Genomic DNA, 27,169 nt, shown 5'->3' on the forward strand with positions numbered 1-27,169 from the left:
CATCACAGGTGGAATGAGGGCCACCGAGAAAGACTTTCTGTTCATCTGAATATCTAAATTCATTCTTCATGCACATATGCAGCAATCACAAAATTATTAGCTTTTGTCAGATACTGAATCAAGTGTTATAGATAAAAAGAACAGGACAAATACAGGGTCAAATAACAGACTTGGGGGCTTCATTTGTGGCTCAGATGGTAAAGAATCTGCCAGCAATGCAGGAGACAAAGGTTCGATACCTGGGTCGGGAATATTCCCTGGAGAAGGGCATGGCAACCCACTCCAGTATTCTTGCCTGGAGAATCCCATGGACTGAGGAGCCTGGTGGGCTACAGCCCGTGGGGTCACAAAGAGTCGGACATGAATGAGCAACGAACAGTGGAAGTGACAAATAGATTCAAGAGATTAGATCTGATAGGCAGAGTGCCTGAAGAACTCTGGATAGAGAACGTTGTACAGGAGATGGTGATCAAAACCATCCCCAAGAAAAAGAAATGCAAAAGGGCAAAATGGTTGTCTGATGAGGCCTTACAAATAGCTGAGCAAAGAAGAGAAGCGAAAGGCAAAAAGAGAAAAGAAAACATATATCCATCTGAATGCAGAGTTCCAAAGAACAGCAAGGAGAGAGAGGAATGCTTTCCTAAGTGATCAATGCAAAGAAATAGAGGAAAACAATAGAACGGGAAAGACAGGAGATCTCTTCAAGATAATTAGAGATACCAAGGGAACATTTCATGCAAAGATGAGCACAATAAAGGGCAGAAATCTAACAGAGGCAGAAGATATTAAGAAGAGGTGGCAAGAACACAAAGAACTATACAAAAAAGATCTTCATGACCCAGAAAACCATGATGGTGTGATCATTCACCTAGAGCCAGACATCCTGGAGTGCGAAGGCAAGTGGGCCTTAGAAAGCATCACTACAAAGCTAGTGGAGGTGATGGAATTCCAGTTGAGCTATTTCAAATCCTAAAAGATGATGCTGTGAAAATGTTTCACTCAATATGCAAACAAATTTGGAAAACTCAGAAATGGCCACAGGACTGAAAAGGTCAGTTTTCATTCCAATCCAAAGAAAGGTAATGCAAAAGAATGTTCAAACTACCGCACAATTGCACTCATGTCACATGCTAGTAAAGTAATGCTCAAATTTCTCCAAGTTCAGTCTCAATAGTACATGTACCGAGAACTTTCAGATGTTCAAGTTTAGAAAAGGCAGAGGAACCAGAGATCAAATTGCCAACATGCACTGGACCATAGAAAAAGCAAGAGAATTTCAGAAGAACATCTGCTTCTGCTTTATTGACTATGCTAAAGCCTTTGACTATGCGGATCACAACAAACTGTGGAAAATTCTTCAAGAGATGGGAATAACAGACCACCTGACCTGCCACCTGAGAGATCTGTATGCAGGTCAAGAAGCAATACAATAGTTAGAACTGGACATGGAACAACGCACCGGTTCAAATTTGGGGAAGGAATACGTCATGGCTGTATACTGTTACCTTGCTTATTTAACTTACATGCAGAGCATATCATGCAAAATTCTGGGCTGGATGAAGCACAAGCTAGAATCAAGATTCCTGGGAGAAATATCAATAGCCTCAGATATGCAGATGAAACCATGCTTGTGGCAGAAAGCAGAGGAACTGAAGAGCCTCTTGATGAAAGTGAAAGAGGAGAGTGAAAAAGTTGGCTTAAAATTCAACATTCAGAAAACTAAGATCATGGCATCCAGTCCCATCACTTCATGGCAAATAGATGAGGAAACAATGGAAACAGTGACAGACTTTCTTTCCTTGGGCTCCAAAATCACTGCAGATGATGACTCCAACCATGAAATTAGAAGACGCTTGCTCCTTGGAAGAAAAGCTGTGACCTACCTAGACAGCATATTGAAAAAGAGAGACATTACTTTACTGACAAACATCTGTTTATTCCAAGCTATGGTTTTTCCAGCAGTCATGTATGGATGTGAAAGTTGGAGTATAAAGAAAGCTGAGCATCAAAGAATTGATGCTTTTGAACTGTGGCATTGGAGAAGACTCTTGAGAGTCCCTTGGACTGCCAGGAGATCGCACTAGTCAATCCTAAAGGAAATCAGTCCTAATATTCATTGGAAGGACTGATGCTGAAGCTGAAGCTCCAATACTTTGGCCACCTGTTGCGAAGAACTGACTGACTGGAAAGACCATGATTGTGGGAAAGACTGAAGGCAGGAGAAGGGGACAAGTTTGGATGGCATCACTGACTCAAAGGACATGAATCTGAGCAAGCTCCAGGAGTTGGTGATAGACAGGGAAGCAGCCTGGCATGCTTCAGTTGTGGGCCGCAAAGAGTCAGACGCAAGTGAGCAACTGAACTAAAAAGTGGAGATGACTGGGGTATAAATCTACAACATGAGCTTCCAATTCTCAGTACAAATTAGGCCACAGTGAAATTTAACATCACCTAGTATCTGCCTTTCCCGAAGTAACCTGAACTTTATTCTATGACATGACCATTCTAAACAAAATATTACATTCTACCTATAATTTTTAAAAAAAGTATCAGCATATAAGATATAGGATTATAGAGAGCTTAGTATACATTTGAGAACTCATGCTTAGATTTTCTTTTTAAATATACTTAGCCAAAATAAAACAGAGTTGCTTGAAGACATTTTTTTAAACTAAATTCATGAAACTACTTATTCTGAACAACAAGACCAAGAATAAAAGTATTACTTCTATTTCTACCATTTTTAACAATAACTTTGTATCTTTAGATATAATCCTATTTCACCTACTTTAACTCTATACCTTTATATAACTAACATCCAAAGTCATCTATATTAGAACTCAAACTCAGCTAGTACAAAATTTATAACCCAGAGGGGAAGGAAGGATGAACAGACAAAACAGGATTTTCAGGGCAGCAAAAATACATATACTATAATGGTGGGTATATGTCATTAGGTATCTGTTAAAACTCAGAATGTACATCTCTAAGACTCTAAGAACTCTAATGTAAACTTCAGACTCTGGGCAATAAGGATATATTCATATTGGTGCATAAACTGGAAGAAATGTACCACTCTGGTGCAGGATACTGATAATGGTGGAGGCCATGCATATGAAGGGACAGGGGATATTTGGGAACTCTATAGTTTTCACTCAAATTTGGTGTGAAACTAAAAATACTCATAAAAAGTTTTTAAACATATATAAACATACATAAATAATTTTGAAAAATTATAAACAAACACCTGAAGAAGCAAATATAAATCAGAATATATTTTACATACTATCATGATATAATAATAAACATTTTCTAGAAGGGCAAGTGAGAGATGAAAAAGATTAGTTGGGATCCTGAATATTTAAGAAAGCAGAACAAATCAAAGAAAACTTAAATATCTTTTAGCAAATTCTGTAGGAAAAGAACATTTTGGTATGCACATTATTAAGGTTGTTAGGCCTTAGGCATCTGTAGTCCATTCACAAATACTTGTTTGGAAGCAGAACACAAATAATTTAGGAAGCTTCAAGAGGTCAGATTTCATCTTTAGATATATGTATGTACAGAGACTCAAAAACTTTATATCTAATGCTAGCAGAAATTGAAACCTTCATATTTTTGTATGTCATATATTTCCAGAGTTCAAATTTTAGTGCTTGGGCAGTGGGAAAAGAGCTTGATGACAACAAACCATGTGTGTGTGTGTGTGTGTGTGTGTGTGTGTGTGTGTGTGTGTTGTGAGCCTCAAATAGGCCAGTAAAAACCCGAGCTAATATTCCATAGATGAAGGGATATGAAAAAGTGCACTATGACGGAAAATAGAAAACTGCACGCTGGAACATATTTATAATTTTAACAGTAAAAACACAGTGTTGTCTCTCACTTATTACTAGTTTTGAACACTGAATAAAATTCCACATGAAAGCAGACTTATAACTTTTAACATTTCTAGAATAAAGTAATACATTTCATTCCTGGACAGCTCTCTACTAAAAGGTCTAGAAGCCCAGAGACACCAAAACATTAAGTTATTTTGTTCAACTAATTTGTTTCAACTATATGCCAAAGATAGTAACAAGAACAACAAAACCCACTTGTCACCTTTGGTGATTAGAGTATTTCGAAAGTTGGCTGTAAAAGGGGAAGAATCTGTTATCTTTCTTTTCCTATGTAGAGTGTACATCATGATGAAGGTTTCTCTTTATAGAAACATTTTCAGTTAAAAAATGAAAACTACTGGTAGGTTTAGAATATTACCATTTTGTAACCTCTAACAAAATGTGTGGATCTGGACTATGATTATTACAGGCTGCTCACTTCTCAAAGGGACAGATCAAGAGACATTACGTGTTTTTTGATGGAAGGCCACTGCATCACCCATAATGTATTCTTGGCACAAAATCAAACGTGAATCTGACCAAACCTCTAGAACTACTAATTTACAAGAAACACACAGTCCTGAGGAGCTTGTATAGTAATAACCTAGGAATACAATCAGCAAAACCCAAACTGTGTAACTTCTACAGGACAAATGATTCAATTTCCTAAACAAAAAAACTGCAAAAGGGAAGAAGATATGGTGGGAGAATCTGTCCATTAAAAAAAATGGAAGCATCATTAACCAATTCAATGATGCAGTTTGGATCCTGAGTCAAACAAATGATGTAAAATTTAAAGGACAATTGGGGGAAGTTTGGATACTAAATCATAATATGATGATATAAAACATTTATTGTTAGTTTGTTAAGGTGCAATAATGGTATTATAATTTAATTCTTTTTTACTTTATATCAGAAGTTGATTTACAATGTTATGTTAGTTCCAGGTGTACTGTAAAGTGATTTAGTTATACGTAAAAAAAAAAATTTTTTTTAATCTCTCCAAACAATGAAAGTGTTTTTAAAAGAAAAAGGCATTTGAAATGAACCAATACTTAGGGACTAGAAAGACAGAAAAGGATGAGTAAAAAAATTTATTTTTTAATAATCTTAAATTAGTTAATGCCTTTTTAAACACAAGACACAGCCTAGAAACCAAAAAGAAAGGACAGAGATGGGATGCAGCAACCATTTACCATAAAAAAGTAATTTCTTTAATATACAAAGAACTCTTTTAACAGTAGTAAGAAGAAACCCAATGACCAAGCAAAATTGGCATATGGCATGAACAAGGAGTTACATACAAAGATACAAATGGGAAAAAAAAATTCAAAGATATTCAGCTTATTTATAAAGAAATGCTAATTTAAAAGTGCATTATCAGTTTTCACCCATCAAAATGGCAAACATTTTTTTAAAAACGTCTGATTATACCCACTGTTGGTGAGGTTAAAAGAAACAAGTACCCTCACATAGTTGTGGAGTATAAATCAAACTATTTGGCATTATCTATCAAAATCTTTTACCAATCTTACTGAGATATAACTGGCATATAACATTGTATAAGATTAAGGTATAAACATACATAATGTGAAATGATTACCACAATAAGTTTAATTAACAACTGCCTCATCATTACAAATGTTTTTTCCTTGTGTGACAACTTATCAAAACATTAAATATTATCTAAAAGAGAAATTTCATTTCTAGAAATTTTATATACATATATTCACACAAGTACATAAGGAATATATACATATATTCACATGAGAAATTAGATTCAAGACTTTTCACTGAGCATTGATATTAGCAACCTGTAAGCAATCTAAATACCCATCAATAAGTATCCAAAAACTATTATAGTTTGTCAATAAAATATACCACTGTATATACTTAAGTGGGAAGATGTCCAAAATATAAGGTTAGGTTGGAAAAAGCAAGTTATAAAATAGATGTATAGAATGACCCCATTTGTATTAGGAAAAAAGTAACATAAGCAAATACAGCCACATACAGAAAACTGGTTATTAGCACTCGTCAGTGGTACTAGGTTTAGAGAATGATAAGGAGGCTTCTATTTTCACTTAATATCCTTTGTATTCAAATTTGATCACATATGCTTTTAAAAATATTTAAATAGATAATACAATTTTAAATGTAAAATAAAATGTATTTATGGTTCAAAGTGGATTAGAGAAAAGATATGACATTCCAAAGATTTGATAAAACTTGAAATTGAAAAGACTGTATTATATACTGTATTCTGTTAATATTTCATTCAAACAAATGCCTAGAGGAATCTATACATAATTCACAGTAGACAAAATAAGCAAAGCAAGATCTAGATTTCTATGAACCACAATACTTTGTTTACTTATTACCTCTGCCACTCTCTTTGCTGTGGTGAAAGATCAAATATTGCCTGAAATAAAACAAAACATAATCACTAGAACTGTCAATTTCTCCCAGCTTTAATATTATAATTTAAAACAATTTTCTTTGAGCAAGGAACAAATTTATAGTGCCGTTAAAAACAAGTATTCATAATTTACATTTAATCTTCCATAAGTCAAACTAATAAATTTAAATATATGATACTTATACTCAAAAGTAGTACACAGAAATTTTACTAACTGCAAATATTTTCCTGTTATAGAAACCTACATTTATAGGAATGGATACAATGCAATCTATCACATATACAAAATGATAATTTACGGCTTAAAATCATTTAAATGATGCCAGCAAGAAACTTAAGCATTTAAAAAAGAAGAAGAAATGAAAAACTCATACAGCTTAAGTATAGTATTCAAGCATCCAAAGCCTATGTTTCTGTCATGGTATTTTACCAAGATAAAATCAACAAGTTTTGAAACAAGCTAAACAATGTCTGTAATACTGTAATTCCCAAATGTATTAACCAAAAAAGAATAATTCAAGAAATGTTATCTAGGCACTATATTCATCAATTCAAAGACAAATTTTGTTATTTTGTAGACTCAGAAGGAAAAAGGCAAGCTTCTCATGGTTTGTGGCAATACCCATAATTTGTGGCAATACTCATAATTTAATTTTCAAACAGCAAGTCCACCTTTGATATTTATAAAGACAATTCATAACTAGGCATATTAATTCTACATTCTAACTCATGATTATTATTAATGATGCCGCCCATAACATGCCCTAAATATACTACTCTCTACAAATTCTTGGTCTTAACCACTCATTCCATCAAACAGCTCTAATTCTGTGCCTTTGGTTATTTAACTGTGTTAACCTGGAGACTTCCTCTCCTGTAATTGTGACCCTAAAGTCGGTCTAAATTCTATACACCATTTGTTCCAGGTTAAATTGCCCCCCTCTTTCTGATTACAATGAAATTACTTTGGTTACTCCTCCTGCAACCTTTTCATACCATGGCACACAGAGAAAATGCTCACATCTAAAAAACACACCAAGGCCAACACACAAGGCTACATACACCTGCTCCCCAGTTACTCTGTGAATAAAACTGTTGATAGCAGGGACTATGCCATTTTTCCTTTGGTATCCCCAAACTGCTCAACATATTAACACAGCAGGTAACACAAAACAGATTAACACAGCAGGTAAGGAACCACAGAGTGGCTTTGGGCTAGGCCACATGCTACTTAAATTAACATCTCAATCTTCATAACAATCTTGTGAGTTTGTTATTATTCTTTTATATATAAAAAAGAACTCAAAAGGTTAAAAACTTTTTTTCAAAATCACAGGTAGTAAGGGTCAGTGTATAAGCCCAATTCTCAGATTTCTCACTTTCTCACATCCCTAAAAATGGTTCTTTTCTTTAAATAAATAATAGCTATCACATAGCATAATGTGATCATGGTTTAGAAATTTATAAAATTATTAGAATTTTTATATTCAGACTGCATATTAAAAGAATGAGTGAAAATTTAAAAACAAGTAAAAGTTATCTCAAATAATTTTACATTAATAATAATCCTCAAATACTTTAATATAAATTAGGACAAGGGAGTGAATACTTATCAAAAACATTGTTAAACATTTTAAAAATTACTGATAAAAAGTATACAATTTTTAAGTATACATATAAGAAGTATACATATTTTAAAGTTTCTAGCTTTATGACTTGGAGAAGGCAATGGCACCCCACTCCAGTACTCTCTCCTGGACAATCCCATGGACGGAGGAGCCTGGTAGGCTGCAGTCCATGGGGTCACTAAAAGTCGGATATGACTGAGCGTCTTCCCTTTCACTTTTCACTTTCATGCATTGGAGAAGGAAATGGCAACCCACTCCAGTGCTCTTGCCTGGAGAATCCCAGGGACAGGGGAGCCTGGTGGGCTGCTGTCTACGGTGTCAGAGTCAGACACGATTGAAGTGACTTAGCAGCAGCAGCAGCAGCAGCTTTATGACTAAGACATGACTTTTATTATATGACAGTTAAAATAAAACTTTCCTATTTACAAATGATTGAAAGAAATGGAATAAATTGTTACAATGGAATAATCAATGATCTTGCCCCAGTTCTGTAATGCGTTATGCTTTACATTTTGTGAGCTAGAAAAAAAGAAAAAGTCAAGCAATTTCTTCTCAGGAGTTTAGCATCTAGCTAGAGAGACAAGCTATCCAGAAAAAATATACATTAAAAAAAAAAAATCAGAGACTTAATAAACGTGAAGAATGCCAGACACTCAGAATATGGAGAGACTGCTAGAAAATAGCATAAATAAATTTCAGAGGATAAACTCAAGATGATATTTCCTCAAATCCTCACAATGTTCAAAGAAACAGAAAAATGAGGACACAAACTATATCATTGTTTTGAATTATTTTAAATCAGCATCCACCTGCTGGAAATTTTTAAAAACTTATGCAAGCCAGCATACAAGGGAGACTAAATTGAGAAAACAGCCCAACACATAATTAATTTCATGAGACAAGAAAAGTTCATGTAAGCAGCAATTAAACTGCCAATTCACAGTAACAAGGAAAACAGGTGATAAAAGACAATAACACACTTGAGGAAGAGACAGCGTCCATCCTAAGAACACTTTTAATAATTTGATCAATGCCACAGACTGCATTCCACAGCAGTATTAGTCCCAGCTTATATGTGACCTGGACAGTAATATAAATTAAGCAAAATTACTGCCACAGCTGCCTGCTAATGAGGACAGTCACACCAGTTAAACAAAACAGGAATTACCTTAGCTAAATTGAACCTATCAAAAAATAAACATGGAAAAGAAATACTAGCGCCCTCACCCACTCCAGTGTTCTTGCCTGGAGAATCCCAGGGACGGGGGAGACTGGTGGCTGCCGTCTATGGGGTCACACAGAGTCAGACACGACTGAAGCGACTTAGCAGCAGCAGCAGTGAAGCACTCTGCCATCCTGAATCCAGTGTGACTTCTTCGTTTCTTTTCAAAAACATCTGAAGCTTTAATTTTACTTAGAAGAAACATAGCATACCTAAACTATATATCCTTCTTGTTTCATTTAGGTCTGGGGAAAAAAAAGTGGAGGTGAGGAGGAAATGGGAACTGACGTAACAGTCTACTTCAACTCTCAGTCAGTTATTTGGCCATGTATTTTCCCATCCAAAAGAAGAACAAGAAAACAGACAAAAAAGATTCATTAATTTGAAGGATGTGGTCAATCTGAGGCCCAAGGCCTAACTTTCCTCTATGATACCATTTCTAAAAATAAGAAGAAAAGTTTTTCTAATTATCTCTCAATGAGATTTAACATCATGAAGATAGAAAAAAATAGAGTGATCTGCAATATATTAGAGGTGGGAAGTATAATCACTGAATTTTAAAACATAATGAAGGCATTGAAAAAAAAGACTGATCCAGAAGTCAGAGGTAGAGTTCCAAATATACATCTTATGCAGGAGTTGATAAAATATTGAGAACCACTCCAGGAAAGTCAACATCATTTGATAAGAATCTTTAAAAGCAGAAACAAAAGTATTATTCTGAACATCTTTAAAGCAAACCAACAACCAAAAAACACTTAAAAATCCAGATCACTAATACCACCAGAAGCCAAAAACAACTAAAGGCGATCTACATTTGGATATATATATAGGATAAATATTTGAATTTTAAAAGCAAAGGAAAGAAAGCATGTAAGTAGATAAATACACTCCCTACAAGGAAAAAAATATTGTGCCAGAAGGCAATAAAGGAATGTCTACAAAGTTTTGAGTGCAAAGTATCATAAAACAAGAATTCTATCCTAAGCCAACATGTATGAAGAACGGAATGACAGAATGGCAGTCTGTCACAAAACATAATCCACATATTCTTTTTAAGAAAATTATTTTATACTGGACTATAGCCGATTAACAATGTTCTGACAGTTTCAGGTGGACAGCAAACTGACTCAGCCATACATATACATGTATCCATTCTCCCCCAAACTCCCTCCCAACCAGGCTGCCACATAATGTTGAGTAGAGCTCCCTGTATTATAGGGTAGGATCTTGTTGTTTATCTATTTTAAATATAGCAGAGTGTACATGTCCATCCCAATATTCTTTCTGTGATAAATAAGTCACAAAAAGTCCCTTAAAAAATGATAAAAATAAAGAAACAAAGAAGACTAAAAATAAAAGCAGTAAAACTCAGTGAAAGTTGAAGAACTATTCCTAAAATAGTATGAAATGTAATGCAAATGTGAACGTGCCTGACAATAATCACCATCTAAACTTCCAGATAACAGTATGCAGTAACACAGTACCTGACTTTGTAAGGTAACTAACCTCATTAAAAATTACTGTGATACCAATTTTTTGAGTGGAGTAGAGGAGTTAGGAAGTAGAGAGATTCAGAGTGGCACTAACAAAAGTTACTTTTTCTTTACAAAATTTTATTTAAAAAGTGTGTATGAAAAGACATAAATACATTTTATTGTTATAAACTAAAAATAACTTGGTAATCAAAACTAACCTAAGGGCTTCCTTTTTCTCCTCCACACATTCAGTTACTTCTAATCCTCCATCACCTTTAGTCTTCACTTTCCGATTTTGTTTCTAGAGAGTTCACAACTGTCAATGGTAAACAAACAACTCAAGAATGCATAAGTAAACGTAAGTACCACAAAGCCAACAGAGCAGCCCGCAGGCAAACTAGCTGGGAGTTCTGTACGTCCTTCTCTAAAGCTTCTTTAGGCCTAGTTCTGATCAGGACCTGTTTATTACCTGCCCCTGTAATGTGCTGGTGTCTTCTGATAAATTAATTTTATTACACACAACTTGTGCGATGAAAACGATAAGACAATGTCAGTATTTCACTGCGTCTGGGAAATGGCGGTGTTGCATATAAAATTCTCCTCCTAGGTACTGCTTCATTCTTCATTACACGAGACATATAGCTCAGACATTTTTAAGGGCTTAAATTTGGTAAAAGAAGAATACAAATAGAACACAGAATTTCTAAATCATCGGAAAAAAAGGAATGTCATCACTCTAGCAACTGTATAAGAGAGATAAGCAAACTGTTAGGAAGAATTAACAAAAAATATAAAACAAGTACAAGGTTATTGTTATAGAGGCATATCCAGAATGCTAACAATAGTTATCTCAAGGCTTTAGTATCAAATATAACTTTTTTCTTCCCCTAAATGTTTACAAATGATATGTATCACTTTTATTTCCTTGTTTTATTTTTTATTGAAGTATAGCTGATTTACATTGTCATACGTGACTTCTGTATTAAGAAAATGTATATTTTAAAAACTAGCTCAGACAAAACTAAAAGCAAATATCAAAACTGTTTTCAAGGGGAAAATTCCTCAAAGCATACAACTGAAAACGATATGTGAATCAAACTTACTGGTTCATAAACTAGACCATCTGCAGATGCAACCATTGTTTCTGCTAAATCCAATACATCTGCTCCAACATCTGCATAAAAAAAAATTAGAAGTTTTATATTTTATGCTCAGAACCAAACTTTATGTGATGTACACTAACAAATTAAGATGAATAATAGAAAACTCACAAGTATGTGGGATCACTTTCCTATACTGCTTATTTATTCAAGTTAAAACAGTAGTATTATATAGTTTTGGTGGAAATAACTCCAAAAATTAATAATGCTTTTTCTACTTTTTACTCAGTAAGAAAGATGACTTGGAATCTCACAGTAAAAATAGTATAAACTTAACTGAACTGAAGAGCTTTGCAAAAACTGGCAATAAACTAATCACAGTATTAAATGGCTGCCTGACAAAATATTAATGACAAGAATTATTTTTAGAGATTAAAAAAATCTTAAGGCAAAGCTACTGATGACATTTAAATAGTCAACAAATAGGGAAAATTTATTTTGAAAAGGGTAAAATTTTAATGGTATTCAAACATCTATAATAAAGCAAAATATGATAATTCAGTATTAACACTAACTCAATAGTTTAGATACAAAATATTTATCTTAAAACCACTAACATAAAAAAATATAAATGGAAAAGGGAAACAGATTTAGATGAAATCTTTTAGAAATTAATTTGGATATAATGAGATTCACATTGGATATAATGAGTTCACAACTTTAAAAAGTTCTGTCTGAATTACTGAATTCTTGGTCTCTACTTTTCAAGCAGTATTTTACCATACAATTTAAGATGAAAAAGCATCCTCATTTCTGAGAGCAATACTGATTCAAACAGTATCTATCTGGAATAAAAACATTTTTTCACTTCTACCAGTATAATTAAGTGAAGCCAGTGAAGAAAACAGAAAACGGTACCACCATTAACTTAAAAGATTTGAATCTGTGTGCAAAAGTAAAGGGTTGTAAATTGAAACAGTGATAGACAATGTTTGCAGAAGGTGGGTGTAAAAACTGGTACACCAAATAAGAAATACCTCCAAACAGGACACACCTAAACTAGAACTTTGATTTATCAAAATTACCTTCAATTTTCTTTCAGTTTAATCATACTAATGTAAAAGTTAAATCCCTTCATGGAGAAGAAATTTAAAAAATACAAGCTGTGGAGAAAAACATTCTTATTTGCATTCTTAAATAACACTACAACAGTATTTTACAATATCATAAAGGGAAAATAAAGTTAAAACAGCCAGTATTTTTTACTTTTTATTAGCAATTATTTAGAGGAGGCAATGGCAACCCACTCCAGGACTCTTGCCTGGAAAATCCCATGGATGGAGGAGCCTGGTAGGCTGCAGTCCATGGGGTCACTAAGAGTCAGACACGACTGAGCGACTTCACTTTCACTTTTCACTTTCATGCATTGGAGAAGGAAACGGCAACCCACTCCAGTATTCTTGGCTGGAGAATCCCAGGGATGGGGGAGCCTGGTGGGCTGCCATCTATGGGGTTGCACAGAGTCGGACATGACTGAAGCAACTTAGCAACAGCAGCAATTATTTAACCATAATTTATATATGCATTCATCAAGTTAAAGATGTACTTACACTGACACTTCATGGCAACAGTAATATCTATATTGATCCTCAATTTGCTAAAAAATGAAAAGGAAACATTATAATCTAATAATTGATCAGCAAAACATGAGCAATAAAAATCAACTGATCTATGAAAAACTTGGACTTCATACAGAATATGTCAATTACAACTTGTACAGCATTTCATATGGCCAAAACAAAGGCTCTTCAAAAGTAAAAATTCTATTTTGTAATTATTCCAAAAGCCATTCTGACTTACAAGTTTTTAGCACAGTATCCTTTAATTTAATGACAAGTTTACAACTAAGAACTCTAAGCAACTCAGAAAAAAGTATTAACCTCTGTCTACATAAATCTTTTATAGACTATGTGACTAAAGAATGCAAAACTTTCAAAATCAAAAGGTAGGAATTGAAAGTCTTTCTTCCCTTATCAAATAAATACCATACATACAGCATTATGCCTGATATGCTACAAATACCACAATCTTTATTCTTTATCATGGACCTATAAAATGGACAGCTTCAGTTCTACAGATAAGCAATGGTGTTTACAGAAGTATAAATAAATGCCTAGCTTAAGACCAGATAACCACTGATGTAGCATACTGGAAATTAGGTCTGTGTGACTCAAAATAAATGTACCGAAATTACTAGAAAAAAAGAAATCTGATTCTTAAAAAGTTTTGCATGGCCTTTTAAAAATCAATGCCTTATTTTCAAATGATCAGTTCAAATCAAATTTTCAAAAAGACTTCAGCACCAAGAATAACAGAATGAGTACAATCAGTATCAGTCCTGTCTGTCCTGTGCTTTCTATCAAAACTTTTTTTCACCCTAATAATTTTCATCTGGTTTCAACATAGAGTATGGATTTTTAGAATTTCATGTAGTCTTAAAGTTGTCTAAAGTTCAAACTGTACTCAAATAACCACGGAGTTTAGGCTCACGAGATTTTATAGGAACCGGAAAATGAAGCCAAGTGGACAGGCTTCTGGACATCCCCACTACACTTGAGGTGAACTACATGACTTCATTTGTAAAGAATAAAAAGTGTTTCATTGGGGCTAAAAAAATTAATAAATAAATAAGAAAAGCAACAAACTCCTTAAAAACTAATGGCATTAAGAATAATATTGACATTACAGATCACGAAACTAAGGCCCAAAAGAAGCCAGCTATATGACTTGCCCAGGGTTGCACAGGACCTATTACAAATGTTGGCTGATTGAATTCTCATTGATCTGAAGAGCAAAGTAGTATAAATATTATCCCCATTTTACAGAAAAGAAAACTGGAGCACATGCAGATATAGATTTAGTCAGTTCTCGAAAGTCACACACAAAGTAACTGGCAGATCTGGGACTGAAATTAATAAGTAAATGTTTCCTGCTATCTAATGCAACCTATATGTTATAAACCTGTTATCTTCAATCAATTAAAAAATCCAAATGATATGAATAAAGCATGTTTTATTTCCTAATTAAGATACTATTATTTTCAAAGGTTTAAAACTGATGTTTACCTTAAAATATAGTTTATACATAATTTACAACAATCAAGCTTTAAGTATAAACAATGTTACCATAATTTGTTTTCCAGCTCACACAGATCAGTAAGATATTTCACAATCTAAAGAGTAAACAGTCTCAAAACATCAAACAATTTCCATCTTTTCAACTTCTAAGGAAAAATACATTCTGTTCTCCTAACCTTTTTAAACAAATGTATAAACAATCAGAGAACCTCTCTTTTAAAATTTAACCAGTATTCAAATGATTCTAAAATATTTTACCTAATGCATAATGAGAATTTTTCAGGACTATTTCTTCAGAATTAAAATAAACTATGTATAAAAATTAAAACATGTTATTTTCAGAACAATTTAAATCTAAAGGCATTTCAAAAACTAAAAACACTTACCTAGAAAAATCCTTGTCTACTTCATATTCATACTTCATCCATGTATCTTGATATACTGAAAATTCCATTATAGTTAATAAAGCCATAGTGGTAAATGCTATTAGAGAAACTGAGAAACCAACAAAAAAGAAAGAATTAAAATAATTTTTAAAAGGTAAACAGCAGGACACTGGGATTAAAATTAGCAAAGAATACCCTAATGTGATTGCCATATGAATGAATACTGTAAACCATTTTTCTTAAAATATTATAAATTTTTTTCTAAAACAACTTAAAAATGAAGATTTAATGAACACAAACATTTGCATTATTGAGAAAGCATGTTATTTCTTCAGTATTAAAGACATTTCTCACTAAATGTATCTGTCAAAATTACACAAAGACACAAAACTTTTACCTTGTTACAAATAGCAGTGTCACAGACATGATAAATGATGAAAGTAAGCACAAGTTTCACAACACAAATTTGAAAGTAGTCCCCTCATAATTAAAAACGGTATCCATTCTGTAGTCCAATTAAAATAACAAAAAAACAGCCTAATTTCTTAGATCTTGAGAGTTCACAATCTGTGCCAGAAAGTCAAATAAAATCTCCCTCTGTACTCACCAAAGTAGATAGATAAAACTCTATCTACTTGGAAATATCACAAATATTTCACTTCATTTTAAAAGATCTAATTAAAAGAAAAAGAACTATCATCTACTTTGACAAAAAACACTTAAAATGAACAGTTGTACTATATTCATTAACAAAAGTTAATCACAGGAGATTAGAAATAGCAACCGGTGTACTATAGATTTTACCAAATGAAATGTGAATCTTATGAGAAATATTGTTTTATCAGTTCTTCACATAGAAAAAAGTTATAGTAAATACCGTTATAGTGGCATATTTTTCTGATATATTTCATTATTAATTTATTTAACAAATTCTCTCTGTACCAGGCACTGCTATGAGTATTTTATGAATATTAACTTATTTAATTGCTACTGCAACTCTACCAGGTAAACACTGATAACATCCCCATTTTGTGTAAGAAGAAACTAAAGCATAGACAGGTTGAGGAACTTCCTGAAGATCAAGTAGTTAGGAAGGGGCAGAGGTGGCATTTAAATCCAGACAGTCTGATTCCAAAAGCTCTTAACTTACTATCCTATGATACCTTTCTTCAGTAATGTGAAATTTAAGACTTTTATTATGATATCTAAAGTGACTTACTCTTAACCAAAACAGACTAAGGCAGTTTCAACATCATTAAATAACTTCAAGTCTATCTACATATAAAAATCTTAATAATAATTCAAGAGCACCAAAGCAGTATAACTGAATTAATTTCTTCAGTTATGCTTTAATAAACAGTGCTAAATGCATAGGCTGGGTTGGATGGGTTGGATGACAAAAAGCATAGATAAATAAATTTAAGGCAAATACTGTGACATGAGGACAGACCAGCTATAAATTTACTTTGATGAGTTTAAAGTTACTTTAAAATTCACTGATGAGTTCTTCCTCATAGCGACATTTCTGTAAGTTCTTTTTTTTGAAAAGAAAGTTTTTTTTTAACCTTTTTTCTTCTTTTTTTCATTGGTGTATAACTGTTTTCCAATGTGTTAGAGTCTGCTGTACAATGACGTGAATCAGCCATATGTACGCATACACTCCCCTCTAGTGGACATGCCTTCACCCCCAACCCTCACTAGCATGCTAACTCAGAAGATGAACTTCCTGAAGGAGTTCTGATTTGAACTGATACTCACCTGTACCCCCACTGGCTGAAGTCTCCACATAGCTCTCAGGAACCTTTGGAAAGGCATCCAACTCCTTCACCAAACTTAAGGTTTTCCTCCGATTCAGTCGCCTCATCTTCAGGAAAACCTTCTTCTTCTTTCATATAGTCATGCTAAGAAATAAAAAAATGAATAAATGCATCCTTCAGAAAGATTAAACGGCTGATTTTATTTTTAGATAACTCACAAATGTCCTTGGAACAACTTAACAGTCTAATTCCTCCTCAAGGGAAAAAAAAAAAATGCTTAACACTATTCTTTCTCCACTCCCACCCTGAAAAAAGTACTAATGAAAGGCAATTTACACACACTAACACATGTAACAGCCAAATAATGTGAAAAGTTACTCAATCATATTTGTAATATTGGAATATACAAATTAAAATGGTTATTTTAAATTAACAAAACATACAAAAATAACACATTTCCATTAAAGGATGACAATGAAGTAAAACAGACATGCTCATATATTGCTAACAACAAAACAAATATTCACCACTCCTCTTTTCACCAAGTAAATTCCTCTTTTAGGAATGTATCCTAAGGAAAATATATGTGTTGTGCACAAAAATTTCATTATGAGAGTATTTCACAAAATTCTCATATCCAATATACAAATTCAGTGAATTAAAAGTTCTGAATCTAGGTAAGCACTGAAAATCTTATAAAAGAAAATACAATAATGTACAAAAATACTCGTAACATGTTAAGAAAAGACTAGAAGGCCATATTCCAGTTTTATTAGAGGCAGGGAAAAAGATATTTGGGAAAAAAACTGAAAGCCTATACACAAAATGTTTTAAGTAGATCATGGGAGAATTTTGTTCTCTTTACAAAATTTTGAACTTTACAAATTATCTAGGAAAAGGAGTACGTCAAGCCTGTATATTATCACCCTGTTTATTCAACTTATATGCAGAGTACATCATGAGAAACGCTGGACTGGAAGAAACACAAGCTGGAATCAAGATTGCCGGGAGAAATATCAATCACCTCAGATATGCAGATGACACCACCCTTATGGCAGAAAGTGAAGAGGAACTCAAAAGCCTCTTGATGAAAGTGAAAGTGGAGAGTGAAAAAGTTGGCTTAAAGCTCAACATTCAGAAAACGAAGATCATGGCATCTGGTCCCATCACTTCATGGGAAATAGATGGGGAAACAGTGTAAACAGTGTCAGACTTTATTTTTCTGGGCTCCAAAATCACTACAGATGGTGACTGCAGCCATGAAATTAAAAAGACGCTTACTCCTTGGAAGGAAGGTTATGACCAACCTAGATAGCATATTCAAAAGCAGAGACATTACTTTGCCAACAAAGGTTTGTCTAGTCAAGGCTATGGTTTTTCCTGTGGTCATGTATGGATGTGGGAGTTGGACTGTGAAGAAGGCTGAGCGCCAAAGAATTGATGCTTTTGAACTGTGGTGTTGGAGAAGACTCTTGCGAGTCCCTTGGACTGCAAGGAGATCCAACCAGTCCATTCTGAAGGAGATCAGCCCTGAGATTTCTTTGGAAGGACTGATGCTAAAGCTGAAACTTCAGTACTTTGGCCACCTCATGCGAAGAGTTGACTCATTGGAAAAGACTCTGATGCTGGGAGGGATTGGGGGCAGGAGGAGAAGGGGACGACAGAGGATGAGATGGCTGGATGGCATCACTGATTCGATGGACGTGAGTCTGAGTGAACTCCGGGAGGTGGTGATGGACAGGGAGGCCTGGCGTGCTGCGATTCATGGGGTTGCAAAGAGTCGGACACGACTGAGCGACTGATGTGATCTGCTCTGATAGTAAAAATATTATTTAAAAATTGACTGCTTGCTATTCTCCTTTTGATCAGTATGCCAACTATATCTAAAATATGCTAGCCATAACTGAAATCACAAATATTTATATAATTTTATATGGCTGATTTATATTAACATGATAGGTGATACTACAAGCATTACCAAAATCAAAGCTGTATTGAAAAAATTAACACCTAACAGAATAAGTCAAATTCTATTGGTTGTAGAAGTCACTAAAAGAAAAGCAGTGTCTAGAAGAAAGCAGAAAGATTTATCTAAAATCTAAATAGTATTAATACAGAAAGAACAGACCATAGAAAGAGTATTCATGGAGAAAAAGGAGACCAGAGAGGTAAACACTGACAGGAATCACAAACACTGCCCAAAAGAGAGCAGGCCCTAACCAGGGGCACTACGTAATCAGCCCATGCAGAACCACGGCCCTAAAGGGAAGCTGAATGCATTACAGGGCTGATTTCATTTGCTATTATAAACATCCAACTAACTCCCCCTACTGATTCCATGTTTAAAAGTGGCCTTCAGATTATAATTTGGTTTTCATATAGATGGTTTTCCTAAGGAAAAAAATAACATGTAGACAAAAGAGAAGGCAGAGTTTGATTCCCACGATAGATGTAAATTAAGCTTCTGAGTGTTTATTAAGCATAAGCCATGGCTCCTCATGTTTGTTCAACTCAGTAATCAAATTTATTTTCTACATCCACTTAGCAGTAATAGCACCAAGACTGATCCTTCTTCCATCTTTCAAATTTCTACTCATTCTCTCCTACAGGAGTTAAATAATAAATAGGTTCAAGCCACTTAACTTTAAAACAAAACTCTCAAGGCAAGCTCAAATCCAACTCAACTACTGTACAGATCTCTGGCTACCACTTCAGTGTTCTTGCCTTGAAAACCCCATGAACAGTATGAAAAGGCAAAAAGATATGACACTTAAAGGAATGAGTTGTCTCCATTCATATCCTGAGACTAATTCCTCAGTTCTCAACTAAATTTGCTCTCAACAAGGTCATCAACAATTTCCTTAGTACCAAATCCAAAGGACAATTTTGGCCTTAATTCAGTTTTGCTTCTGAGAGAATACATTTTCTCACTTGTTCATCACTTCTTTTCCTCTTGAAACAGTCTCATACCTTGGCTGAGGTAATACTACATTCCTGATTTGGCTTATTTTGCAGATTCTTCTTCCTCTCAGATTCTGCACTAGGCCCTTCTCTCAACCTCCACACTTTCCCCAAGTGGTCTCCCATCCCTTCCATTTTCATCAACACGTTGATTTCTCTCAAAACTTTACTACCAATCCAAATCTTTCTGCAGACATGAATATCTTTCTGCCTTCTATTATATTTTCATTGGCGCATTGGAAAGACAACTTAGAGTAAACATGCCTAAAAATAAACACTTCACCCTACCAAACCTGTTTCTCCTTCTGTGTCCCTAAATTAATGATGACACATGCATCCAAATGCACAAGCTAGAAACATGGATTTCATCCTTAAACTCTTCTTAAATTTCTCGCAATTCTAACTTTTCCAGGCCCAGAGAAATTCCTTACTAGGATCTTAGTCTCAGCTGCCATAATCTATTTCTTCATTGCTTCAAACGATCTTCAAACCTTCGATTCACTCTCTATATGATAGTCAATAATATTTTTAATATAATACATAAAACTTATCATATAAGTTTCATTTTAAAACATTTATATAGGTTCTCATTACATTTAAGGAGTTTGAAATCTATCTATCCCAACATGTTTTACAAAGCACTGAAAACACAGACCCAACTTACAAAATCACTTTCTATTCCTTAAACACACTATTCTGTCTACTAGAAATATCCTCCCCCTCCTACCCCACCTCTACATTTGGCTAACTTTCTTCATGTCTCAGTCTAAACATCTCTCTCAAGGAGGAAAAACCTTCAATGACCTCGAACATGAGTTACAGCATTTGCTCCTAGAACACTGTAGTTTTATCACACTATTTCTACCTGCTTGATTGCTCCATAGTAATTTTAAGGCAGGGACCATGGGTAACTTAGCCTTCGTATCTCCAATGCACATGAGGTTACTTGGTAAATATTTATGGAAGGAAGAAAAGAAGAAAGGTGGGAAATTCCCCATTAACATTCATGACACCACAGCTTTCCAATCAAAACATCCATACTTAGATAAATATGTAAAAACATAAGATCTACAAGTAGAAATTTTTCTTATTTCATTCACTATAGTATATCCCCAGCACCTTTAACAGTGGTTGGCTCCTAGTAGCTACAGCATTGTTGAGCAAAAGAATAAAACTGTGAATTTTCTTTTCTAAACATTCTATGTATTTTAATAAGCCTTACAAATGCTTTCTTATAAATTGAATCTAAGTATAAAGATATGGCAAGCAAGTAGTTGGTTTTCCCAACACTCTAATAATTCATACAGCCTATCCAGTACTCCTCCCTTAATCATTTAACTAGTGTACTCACTGGCTATCTCCCTCTCCCATTTTTAGTTTCTACAATTCCACAGCCTGACCCAGAGAACGCATAGAGGGCACTCTCATTGGCTCTCCCCAAACCTAGGACAGAAAAGCTGACAACAACAGGCCATGTCCCTGGTGAACTGGCGAGGGTCTCACCTTCCCCTCAAGACAGCTCTATTCTACACTTGAGCACCCGCCACTCTGCTGCTCTTATTTCATTCTTATTACCTCAGCACTAATCTACACCCGAGAAATTCGTTCCACCTCAAAAATTGCCAGTCTGCTCTATAGAGCCACTATTTTGATATGAACAAGTCATCTGAAAACTTCTAGTTTTTCTAAAAGCAAGCCTTCTACCTGCTATTTATGAAACTTGACATTCTCCTAGTGGCATTTCTCTTTGAATCCTACTTCTTTTATGAGACTCTCAGGTAAAGAAAGAGCAGGTTTCAACATGATTTCTTGACCATCTCTTCCCTTTTTAAGTCTATCTTCTAATAATAATAAACACACATACTATACAGAATTATACCTAACTTTCATATTATGTATCCAACTCTTTGAGACCCCATGGACTGTAGCCCGCCAGGCTCCTCTGTCCATGGGATTCTCCAAGTAAGAATACTGGAGTGGGTTGCCATGCCCTCCTCCAAAGGATCTTCCCAACCCCGGGATCGAACCCAGGTCTATACTTCTCTCCTTCCCCATCCCATTGCCATCTTATGACACTCAGGCACTCACTCACAGTGATAACTCTTTTATCATGTAAGCATAACATTTATTCTCCAGTCACTTCCATCTTAATTCTATACAAAGCCACACACGAACAAGGTCACATTTGGCTCCTCTGAACTTTTAAAATTGTGTGTGTGTTAGCTGCTCAGTCGTGTCCAGATCAGATCAGATCAGATCAATCGCTCAGTCGTGTCCGACTCTTTGCAACCCCATGAATCGCAGCACGCCAGGCCTCCCTGTCCATCACCAACTCCCGGAGTTCACTCAGACTCACATCCATCGAGTCAATGATGCCATCCAGCCATCTCATCCTCTGTTGTCCCCTTCTCCTCCTGCCCCCAATCCCTCCCAGCATCAGAGTCTTTTCCAATGAGTCAACTCTTCGCATGAGGTGGCCAAAGTACTGGAGTTTCAGCTTTAGCATCATTCCTTCCAAAGAAATCCCAGGGCTGATCTCCTTGCAGTCCAAGGGACTCTCAAGAGTCTTCTCCAACTCTTTGCAAACTCATGGACTGTATGTAGCCCACCAGACTCCTCTGTCCATGGGATTCTCCAGGCAAGACTACTGGAGGAGTTGTCATGCCCTTCTGTAGGGGATCTTCCCAACCCAGGGATCAAACCCAGGTCTCCCACATTGCAGGCAGATTCTTTACCATTTGAGCTACCTGGGAAGCTCAAATTTAAAATTGCTCTGCTGCTAATACCCAAAACACTACTTTTCTTCTCTGAGCAGAAACAATTATCCTTGCAGTTCTTTAATTTCTTGACTAGGGAAAAACCTACTCTTCACTTTCCCTGTGTTCTCAATCCCTTGGATTCCCCCCCGTCATGCAGTTCCACTGCTCCCATTCCCATTGAATTTGCTTCTCCATCCAGCTCAGTTAGCCATTTTCAAAAACACATTTAGAAAGACCCTAGATCGGTGATTTCCAGAGCCACAGGACTGCCATTTTGTCACAAAAGTTTCTAATCAGTACCTACTAAATGAAAAAAACAATAATAATATAAGAATTTTTAAAGTTAAATTTATTCTATTAAAAAAAATCTGTGTTTTATTCTGAAATTATTTCCTTTCCTTTTTTTTTTTTTTTTTTAATGTGCCAAATATCCTTTCTTTGGTGAAAGGGTAAAGCAGACAGAAAGTTTTTTGTTTTGTTTTTGGATGTCTTTCTTTAATAAAATTAAAAACTTCAATTCTACATTAGCCCTTAAGCCCAGCCCCTTTCCCTGATTTCTACATACTTTGTGTACTGGTTAACAAAATTTAGGAGCCATTATGCTAGATTCCTTTGCCCAGTGGTTTTCATAATTTGACAATCTCCAGTACCATATCTTCAATTTCTCTCCTATACTGCTGTGTATACTAAAAAATAAAACACGTAGGCTCTACTAAGTCATTGATAACAACTGAGACTCAAACAATGCTTTGAAAAACTGGATAAGAAATATGAAACCAACTTTCATGCTGGAACACAGGCACATATTATCAACACTCAATCTAAGTAATACCACACAGCCAGTATTTCATCATCTGCGTCCATGTGAATACAATGAGACTATCAGATGCTTTGCCAAAATTAAAATACAGAATTCATGACACTTCTATGGCTCCATTACATTTAATTATTTCTATAAACAAAAAGGAAGAAAAGAAGAAAAGTGGGAATTGTGGAGACACAATTTACTCCTGCTACTCACACTTTATGAGCTAACTTCTATTTTTAACATATATTTGACAATATGAAAAATATTTAATTGGTTAATACATATGCATTGTTGTGAGGTGAACTATGCCTCCCAAAAGGATACATCCAAGTCCTAATCCCTGGTATCTGTGAATGGGTCTTATTTGAAAATAGCTGGGTTTTCAAAAATACAACTAATTAAGATGAGATCATACCATATTAAGGTGGCCCCAAATCCAATGAGGGTTTCCCTTGTGGCTCAGCTGGTAAAGAATCCACCAGCAATATGGGAGACCTGGGTTCAATCCCTGGGTTGGGAAGATCCCTTGGAGAAGGGAAAGACTACCCACTCCAGTATTCTGACCTGGAGAATTCCATGGACTGTATATAGTATATGGGGTAGCAAAGAGTCGGACATCCATGACCAGTGCCTTTATGACAAGCCATGTGAGGATACACAGACACACTGGGGACTATGCCATGTGAAGACAGGTAGAGATTAGAGTGATGAATCTACAAGCCAAGGAGCCAAGGATTGCCCAAATGTTAGAACAGGCAAGGAAGGTTTCTTTCCTAGAGCTGTCAGAGGCAGTATGGCCCTGCTGACACCTTTACTTCAGTTTGGTGGCCTCCAGAATTGAAAGAAAACAAATTTCTATTTTTTAAAACCAGGCAGATGGTAATTTGCTAAGTCAGCCCTGTGAAATTAACACGTCATTAATATGAATGAGAAAAGAGGTGGAATAAATACTATTCAGGCTGCCACTGAACTTCAAAAATGAAAAACAAAACTATGACTTATCTGTAAATTTAAGCCACTTAATAATACTGCATTAGAATACAAAAGAAAAAATTTATGAAAGATAACTTAGTTTCACTTTACAGCACTAGATATCAAAAAAGGACTCATTCTTTTTACTTTAAAACTTTTTACAATAGAGTAAAATGTTAAATAATTACAATTATTTACACTAACATAATTCAAGCAAATCTAACAACCTTCCAAGTGACATTTTTAAAAAATGTTTACTTGGAAGCAAATAAGATGGCATAAATGTGAGTTCTATGATTGGAAATACTTGGGGTTCTTCTAGGCACTTACTAGCTATATGACAAATTTGAAAAGATCCTCAAGTTCTCACAATTCTCTATTATAATTTTATTTTAAAAGGAGGGATGGAGACATAATGGTTTACCTCACAGTTTTTAATCAAGATAAAAATGAGTCATTTGACAAATGTCTGTGTCTAATTTTCAAAAGAAATGCAAAGACTTATAAGATAGCTGAGATTTGTTAAAGTCTTTAGGAAGGTGGAAAGAGTATCTGAATTAGTTGATAATACCATGAATAGACTGAGGATTATGTAAATTAATAGAATAAAAGTTGAGAGACATAGAGTGCTGGCAACACAAGTTGGATGCACCTAATAACAAGATGAAGCAAGGTTTGACTCTAGTAACTACTCAATAAAAGCACACAAAATTGAATTAAGAAAGTAAGGAAAGTGTGAAGAAGAGGTCAGTGACACATGAAATATATTGACAATAGAATGAAGCTCCCCAAAAGCAAGGAGAATGGGTTACCAAGGCACTAGGTCATTGACCTAGACTGTATTAAGACTGCATGAAGTAGTAGAAAGAAGAAATCTGTAACTTAGTAATTAAAGAGAGGATAACAGCTTAAGAAAGCAAGCAGTTGGAAGATGGAGCTTAAGCACAAATTAACCATATAGACTGAAAAGTATAATCAACTTTGGAATCAAATAAATTACTTTAAAAAGCATCTTCTTCATTCTATATTTTGGCTAAGTACAAAAGCAACATTTTGTGAGTAGTTATAGAAAATAGAAAACAAAAATTAAAAATTAACAAGAGCTAACACTTTGAGCATCACCACCCACCTTCTGAGTCTGGTATTATTACCTCCATTTTGCAAATAAGGAAACTAAAGCAAAAAGAGGTTAATTTATCCATCAGGACATTAAGAGGCAGAATCATAATAAATATTGAAAAACTGTTGAAAAGGATTTGTACCAGGCTGCTACTTTGTTGCAGCCTAAAAAGTAACTTCTATTAAAAATAAGTTTCACCATTTCTTCCAATTAAATCACTAACCCTTTAGGAAATTTATCATTTTCTATTTTTTTTTTTTTTTTGCTGTTATTATTCCAAGTCAGTACTAATTTCCTCTGAGACTTTAAAGCTTGGAATGTTTTTATGATTTGTACCCTGAATTATAACAATCAGCTGTGACTGAATTCTACCATCACAAAGAAAGAAATTCACTCCCTCTTCTCCCCCTAAAGAAAACCTGAAATTTCTTTTTTTCATGTTTTTCCTCTAAGAGACCTGGAATAATTGCAACAATGTGGAGATACGAATAAACAAATTAAGTAAACAAACATACCTACTAGACTCTTTCGTGAACAAACCTGATTCATTTCTTTATAATGGCTGTATACTAGAGTACAGTGAAATATTTAAATACAATTGCGAACAAGTAAATCCCATTTTTAACTGTATCTTTGACTGCTTCTGAAGGCCCGTCTTGCAACATTTTAACAGATATTATGTAACTTTGCGTTGTCCTGAGGGCATTAAATCCTAAATATAAAAGTTACAAGAACGCCTTTTCTCAAACAATTACCTACTAATTCTATATATTACCAATACCCAAGGGTATTCTCTACCACGAGTCGACTGTTACCTAACGATGGTTTCTTAACTCTCGAGGATTTCTGAAAAGTATTGACACTCGAACCTCTCTCTCCTATAGCATCTCGTCCTATCCTAACCCCTTTCTCATTTTCCTAAGCGGTGCGCGAACCTCCTGAGGAGAGGCTAAGAAGATCTAGGTCTTTCTCAGACAGGGAGCAACTTGCTGCGAAGAATTTGGTATTTGTCTGAACGGAGATGGAAGCCAGACACCCGGGAAATCCGGACACCATCAGGCAGGTCTTTACAACGTGGGACCCTCCTCGCCTGCGGACGGGAGGAGCCACCGGGGCACGGGGCGCTATAAGCAGCAATGGGCCAGGGTCAGAAGCTACGGGGAAGTACCTAAACTCCTTCAAGTTGTAAGACAGCGCAGAAACACTGGACCGGAGAACGAGGAGATTCCCGGCGCAGCGCTGCCCAGGGTCCTGCCAGTAACGCCCCCGGGAAGATAGGTAGAGTGGCTCCCAGGTCCGGCCCGTTCTCCAGAAGAGAGGAATTAAGACCGGGAGCCAGTCCTACAACTGGCTCTCACTACTTTAACCACATTCATGCCCTGAACAGCCCTGGAGCAAGCGAGGGAACAGCACCCGGCGGGGTTTCAGTATCTTACCTTGTGTTACGGTGCCAGCCGACCGCCATGTTTCACAGAAGCCCGGGTCGCCCGGGCTCCCATTTACCCGGAAATATCGCGAGAACAGAAGCCACTACCACCGTTGAA

The 27,169-nt window shown here is 35.2% G+C and overlaps 1 protein-coding gene across 1 annotated transcript in view; it reads right to left on the reverse strand.

Moving 5' to 3' along the window:
- Positions 1-27,169, reverse strand: part of ERGIC2 (ERGIC and golgi 2) — a 45,582-nt gene extending 18,413 nt beyond the window's left edge. Inside the window, exons 1-6 of the mRNA XM_027541627.1 lie at positions 27,062-27,169; positions 17,007-17,149; positions 15,249-15,357; positions 13,336-13,382; positions 11,729-11,799; positions 6,260-6,300 (exon numbers count right to left, since the gene is read on the reverse strand). Of these exons, the coding sequence (XP_027397428.1) occupies positions 6,260-6,300; positions 11,729-11,799; positions 13,336-13,382; positions 15,249-15,357; positions 17,007-17,112 (374 nt within the window). The 5' untranslated portion in view covers positions 17,113-17,149; positions 27,062-27,169. The remainder of the gene's footprint in view (positions 1-6,259; positions 6,301-11,728; positions 11,800-13,335; positions 13,383-15,248; positions 15,358-17,006; positions 17,150-27,061) is intronic.

The sequence above is a fragment of the Bos indicus x Bos taurus genome, chromosome 5, assembly GCF_003369695.1.
Source record: "Bos indicus x Bos taurus breed Angus x Brahman F1 hybrid chromosome 5, Bos_hybrid_MaternalHap_v2.0, whole genome shotgun sequence".
Taxonomy (NCBI): domain Eukaryota; kingdom Metazoa; phylum Chordata; class Mammalia; order Artiodactyla; family Bovidae; genus Bos; species Bos indicus x Bos taurus.